This window comes from Bos javanicus, chromosome 11, assembly GCF_032452875.1.
Source record: "Bos javanicus breed banteng chromosome 11, ARS-OSU_banteng_1.0, whole genome shotgun sequence".
Lineage (NCBI taxonomy): Eukaryota > Metazoa > Chordata > Mammalia > Artiodactyla > Bovidae > Bos > Bos javanicus.
This window is the reverse complement of record NC_083878.1, coordinates 98,375,901-98,381,900: the sequence shown is the minus strand read 5'-3', so window position 1 is coordinate 98,381,900 and position 6,000 is coordinate 98,375,901. Positions and strand designations below refer to the sequence as shown.

General features: G+C 61.4%; 1 protein-coding gene across 2 annotated transcripts in view; it reads left to right on the top strand.

Moving 5' to 3' along the window:
- The first annotated feature begins 1,024 nt into the window (after positions 1-1,024).
- The window catches only part of EEIG1 (estrogen-induced osteoclastogenesis regulator 1), a 36,467-nt gene continuing 31,491 nt past the window's right edge, over positions 1,025-6,000 (top strand). The window contains exon 1 of one of the 2 annotated variants that reach the window (XM_061433622.1): positions 1,025-1,610. In XM_061433622.1, the coding sequence (XP_061289606.1) occupies positions 1,465-1,610 (146 nt within the window). In that variant the 5' untranslated portion in view covers positions 1,025-1,464. The remainder of the gene's footprint in view (positions 1,611-6,000) is intronic. The other variant, XM_061433623.1, reaches the window with a different exon arrangement.

Genomic DNA, 6,000 nt, shown 5'->3' with positions numbered 1-6,000 from the left:
CCCTTGGCGAAGGCTTTGCAGGCATTTCCCTCCTGGGTGCTGAGAACTAGGGATGTGAAGCCAAAGAGCTGCTCATGGTCTAGTTCCGGCCACCTCTCTGGGTGTGTTTTCTGAAAAATGAGACTCTGCCTTCCGGGCCTAATCCAGTGGTCAACGAATTCAAGTCTGGGAGGACACTGGAGGGCCACTTCAGTCCTGGGGCTCATTTTATTTCTTCTCTTCATTGTTTCTCCTTTTTTATTTGCTCACGCCCTCCTAGCTTGCATGCCTGTCCGGGCTTCCCGCCCCACGACCTCCCACCGCCTTCCCAGGGCCCCTCTCCCCGTCCCTCCGCTCCGCCCTGATCGAGGAGGCGGGCCCAGATGGGCGACGGACCAATCCGAGCGCCAAGAGGTGCCTCGGCCTCCCGCGAGTCCCGCCCCACGCCGCCATCCGCCAATCACGCCCCGCGGCCGCCCCACCGGGCGGCCCAATCGTGGGCGGGCTGAGCCACCGGCGCCCCGCCCCTCCCGCGCTCGGCAGAGGCTCCGCGGGCGGCCGCACGGGGGTCTCGGCATTCTCCCAGCGGCTCCGCGCAGCGTCGGGCTCGGGAGGCGGCGTCGGGAGCGCGGGCGGTAGCGCTCCTGTTCGTGGGGTGCGGGCCAGAGGCGGCGGGTGAGGCGGGCGCCACCGGCCGGCCGGAAGGGCGCCTCAGCTCCGCCAGGGACCGCGGCGCGGGACCCAGGACCAAAGAGGAGGCGGCGCCCCTGCTGCCTGGAGCCCGGCCGGCTGCCCACCGGGAGGGGGCCGTGGCCGGACGTTCCCGGCCCAGAGCTCCTCGAAGCACCTCCCGGAGAGAGGGGGCCTCCCCGCCCCCCGCAGCGCTCTCGACCGCCCCCTGGGGGTGCCCTCGGCCTCCCCGGACTCACCTGCGCCGCTGCCTGGCACCCAGGTGCGGGGGCGTGGGCGCGGCGTGGGCGCCACCCCCGGCCGCCAGCGGGGCGGGGGCGGGGCCGCCCTCGGCCCTCAACCCTCAACCGGGCCGCCCGTCGCCTTCAGTCTCACCGGTCCGCCCGCCGCGCCTGGTCGCGCGGCGTGAGCTCTCCGGGGACCGCAGCTCTCGGGATGCTGTCCGCCAGCACGGCCGCTCGCGCGCCGCCCGCCATCCCTGCCCTTGATTCCTGGACCATGCCCCAATGTTTACATGGCCGGTGAAGCCCCCGGCCACTCGGAACCCGTCCAAGCCCCAGCTCCCTGAGGGTGAAGCCTGCCGGCCTGCGAACTGGACTGGTCGTTCGGACCCGGGGCTTCCGGACTCAGCTCCCCATCAGCTCTGCTGCCTCAACCACCATCTGGGCGGGATCCGGCTCCGGTGTTTTGAGGAGGGGGTGTGGTGGTAGGGAAAAGAACCCTGGGGATTTCTGGTTCCCCCTGCTTTTTTTTTTTTTTTTGGCCTTCGGGGCTTCAGACTCAGGGAACTCGCTCATGGCTTTCTTGATGAAGAAGAAGAAATTCAAATTCCAAACCACTTTCACCCTGGAGGAGCTGACTGCAGTCCCCTTCGTGAATGGGGTTCTCTTCTGCAAGGTCCGGCTGCTGGATGGCGGGGACTTTGTCAGTTTGTCATCAAGGTAGGAGCTGGGGCAGTCTTGCCTGCATGCGGGGTGGGCGCAAAGAGGGGTGCAAAGCGGGGTTTGAGGAGCTAAATCTAGCCACTTGGCAGGTGTGGAAGTGCCCCTTGGGACCCACAGGAGTCCTGGAGATTATGCGTGTCTGGGGCAGATTTGCACAAGGCAGGACTGAGTGATCTGGGAGGTCTGGGCCTGAGGGACTGGCAGGGTGCGGGGCACCCGCCTGCAGGTGACCAGATGGATACCTGGTTGGGGGGGGGTGTCTGTTCTTTGAACCCCCGCTCGGGGCCTTGCACACATACAGCCCACAGTAGGCCCATTCTGCAGACTTGCAGGCAGAGCCCAGCGGAGTTTGGCCTTGAAGGGCTGAGAAGGGGAGAGTATTCCAGGGCATCTTGCACCCAGCTGGCCGCTCAGGCTGTCATATGATTTAGAGCCCTTGCCAGCCACAGGTTCCCTGGCACTCCCTGACGCCCGGGAAGGTCCGGCCCCCGGGCACTCCGTGTCTGGCTGGAGGGTGGGGGCTGGATTTTGACCCGCCCAGCCCCCTCCGAGTGACCGTCCTCTTCTGGCTGGAGCTGGACTGCTTTGCATTGCAAATGCCCTTGTCACGGAGGCTGCTGCCCTCGCTGAAAGAAAGAAGCTCGAAAGAAAGAAGCTCGGTCAAGTTTAGTTTTGTGTTCTTCCCAATCCTGCAGTCCCAGCTGCCCAGCTTGTTGCTGAGAGTGGCCCGAGTTCCCAAGCTGTGCCCACTGCCCGGCACCCCCCCACTCCGTGAGTCACATCGTCCTGGAGTGTGACAGATGGGAGTTGGAGTCTCAGCTCGGCCACTTTCTGGGCCCAGTTACAGGTCTCTCGGTCCCAGTTGTGGAGAAGTTTCAGCAGAGAGAACGTGGTCCAGGGCCTGTGATTCATTGGCTGGGCTGCCCCTTCGCTCCTCAGGCCTCCTTGTGAGCACAATTAGCTGGGGCTGCCCCATAGTTGTGAGATGGGGTTGCCTGTTACAGGTGGAGAAACTGAGGCCCCAAAAAGAGGAAGTAAGTGGTCTGCCAGGGACCCCACAGGAGGCAGTTTTCGACTAAACTCGGCCTGTTTGGAGACTTATTGGATGAATCTGGTGGTCCAATGTTCCGCTGGGAGGAGAGAGAGGAGGCCTATAGCCTAACCCAGATTTAGGAACCTCCGGTGTGGAACGGGGCGGAGCGCGCCTTCTCTGTGCACTTGGGCCCGCTCGCTGGGGCTGGGAGCTGCTTATCTGAGGAATTCAGACAAGGGCTGCCCTTTGCTGTGGGGGTGGGAGCCTGTGATCCCGCCGGCCACACACACAGCAGCCCAACCTTTCTGGTAAAGAGAATGCTCAGAGCTGGGGCCTGGGGTGTCGGCCCCTCACTGGCTGGGTGACCTAGGGCAAGTTACCTAACCTCTCTGATTCCAGAGACCAGCAAGTTAAGTTATTGGTCCTTTGTACCCTATTTTACTAGTACCTCTCACTTAACCCTTTGATTATGCCATGGAGCAGAGTGGAGGTTGGTTGGTGGGGGGTGCCCTGTAAGATTATTCCCATTTTATAGAGGTGGAAACTGAGGCTTGGAGAAGGAGTAATTTGCCTGTGTTATGGCAGCAGAGGCCAGATTCAAACTCAGGATGCGCTTTTAGCCACTACCGTGTTCTACCTTTGCGCCTTAAGTTTCTTTTTCTGTGAAATGGGAGGTCATACCCACTACTACAGTTGTGACGGGGAATGGATAATGTATGTACCACGTCTGGCCAGGCAAATCGTTGCAGCCGCTGCAGTTACTATGGTAGAGGGGTCCAGACCCCAGGCCCCTCCTCCATCTTGGGGGTACCAGCTGGAGTCAGCAGTGGGGGGCTCTCATCTGAGCTGAGGGTTGCGGGCACAGTCTTGGATTCTACTGAGAAGTCAGTATTCAGCCCCAGGCTAAAGTCAGCTGGGCTTCCCAGGCCCTGGGGCCCCTGCCACCCTACCTGTCAGCCTTTCCATTGCCCCAAACCTGCCCCCTCATGCGGGAAAGTCTGAAAAATTCCAGATCTCAGCCTGCAGCATCTGGATTTCTCCTCTCTCTCCCCTTCTTCCCTCTTGGCCACGGGCCATGGATTCCCTAAACCCGGCTGAGTCTCGACAGCCTTTGCCAACCCTCACCCTGGATGAAAGCTGAGTGGGATGAGGAGGGAAGAGCTGGCACTGAACCCCATACAGCTAGGCACGAAGTGGGCTCTGGGTACCTGTTCGCTGCTGGGCAGGTGTGGCTGGAGGGAACAGACATGTTGGGACCTGAGGCTGCATAGAGGCGCTTTGGCGTTTTCTCAGGAGATGAGGGCTCCTAGGTTCCTACCCCATCCACTCCCCTTCCACTCACCCTGGTCTGCAGCCTGGGAGCCCCTCCTCACAGCGCCCCTCACTCTGCCCAGAGGGCCAAAGCCCCATTGTTTTGGAGTTGGGGTGGGGTCAGGGGTATGAGACCTGCTTAGGTGGTCGGTGTACTGCCCCAACCTCAGGGATCCCTGATGTGGTCCAGAAAGCAGGGGTAGTGGCAGCATGGGAGGTGTCTGAGTGAAGCAGGCCTGAGGCCCCACTCCTGCAGCAACCACACTTCTAGCTTAGAGTGTTTCCCTGTGTGTTGGGTGCCATGGCAACAGCCGGGTACACAGCTCCAGCCTGACCCAATTTGAGCAGGTAGAACAGGTGGTTCATTGCACTGTTTCCCCAGCCTCACCTCTCTGAGGCCTCCTTACGAACCGTGATCCTCATGGTTACCAGGTTCTGTGCTGCGTGCCACGCCGAGTGTTTCTGCACACAGAGTGTCTGTTAATCCTCTCGGCCATCCGGAGGCGTCACCTGGCTAGAAATGCAATTGCAAAAATAACCATTTTATCATTAGGGTTTAAGCTGCCTTCGATTGGGCACTGTGAGACGTCAGGGACCCACTAAACACCTAGAATGTGTGATCTGCTGAGTCCTTAAACCCCACCCATGAGCTGATGAGGAAATTGGGATCAAGAGACCTAAAGTGGTATACCCGCATCACCTCGCTGGGGCCTGGCAGAGCTGTGATCTAGACTTGGTGGCGGAGGGCCAGAAGCAGCTGCAGGCCCGTGTGATGTCCCCAGACCTTGGAAGGAGGTTCTTTCCCGTGGGCTGGGTGCAACAGGGAAATCCAGATTGGGATCGCTTCGAGGCACTGGGCTCGATCTGGTGAGATCTGAGGAAAAGGGGCCTCGGGGCTGCAGGTGGGTATGGGGCCGACGTCGTTGCTGTGAACTCAGTGCCAGGCGCGGGCTGGCACTGGGGCACAGTGGGCATTTGCCAAGGTCTCTGCCCAGAGGCCTTCTAAGCAGATGCATCCGAATGGCATCTGGGAGGCTTTCCCAGGGGTCCCAGGAGGGACGCATCCCAGCCAAGACTTGTGAGCCGGGAAGCCGCGGGCCAGGTCGTGGTCTCCCCAGGGCAGGCCAGGCGCAGGCTTCCAGCCTTGAGCCAATCTGTCTTTCAGGCTGGAGGAATCCCAAACATCCTGAGAGGTCTGTGCGCCCGGCTGGCACCGGGCCTGCGGCCTGCCCCGTGCACGTGTCTGGTGGTGGGAGGGAACGAGAGGGAGGCGCGGATCTACCGGACAGCAAGGCCTCTGTGGAGGGGACAGGCAGAGCGAGCCTCCTGGGCCAGTGAAGTTACTACTCGTTCAGGGTCATCTCGTAGGAGGAGCTCATGGCACAGCTCTGGTTGGCCCTGACCTCTTCCCGGGTGCCTCAGAGCCCCTCTTTGCATGAAGGGGCAGGCTGGGCCAGGGAGAGACCAGGGGCTCTTCCTGCTCTGGACCTGGTGCCAGGCTGTCTACAAACAGACACGTGACTTGGGTGGGCTCCCACCCTGTACTTTCTTCTGTGACCGCTTTCAGTTTTCAATGATTTCTTCAGTGGGGTTTTCACCGGGGCAACCTTTTGAAAGGGGGCACGCCTGCTCACAAGACGGACGCTGCCTTCCTTCCGCGGGCCTGGCCATGAGCAGGCCGGGATGGAAGCCCTCTGAGGATTGCTTGGCATTTGGAGAGGTCTGAAGAAGAGTCTTGGACAGGTCAGCTCTGCAGCTGGAGGCCGCGGGCCCGGGGAAGCCAGGCCTTTTACACATACACCTCGGGCTTGGTGGGGCCTCGCCCTTCCTCCATGGAAAAGGCTGCAGACGCCTCTCGAACCTGCTGGCCCACACGGCAGGCTCTCCCGCACATCTTGGTCTGGAGATGGACTCACGGTTCTGTCTCTTGGGCCCAAGGGGACAGGGATGTGGGGGTGCAATGGGACCCCGAGGTTGGCGGGGCCACCACTTCCTTTCACAGACCGGGCGGGGAGGGCAGAGGAGGAGGCCGGCAGGCCCGGG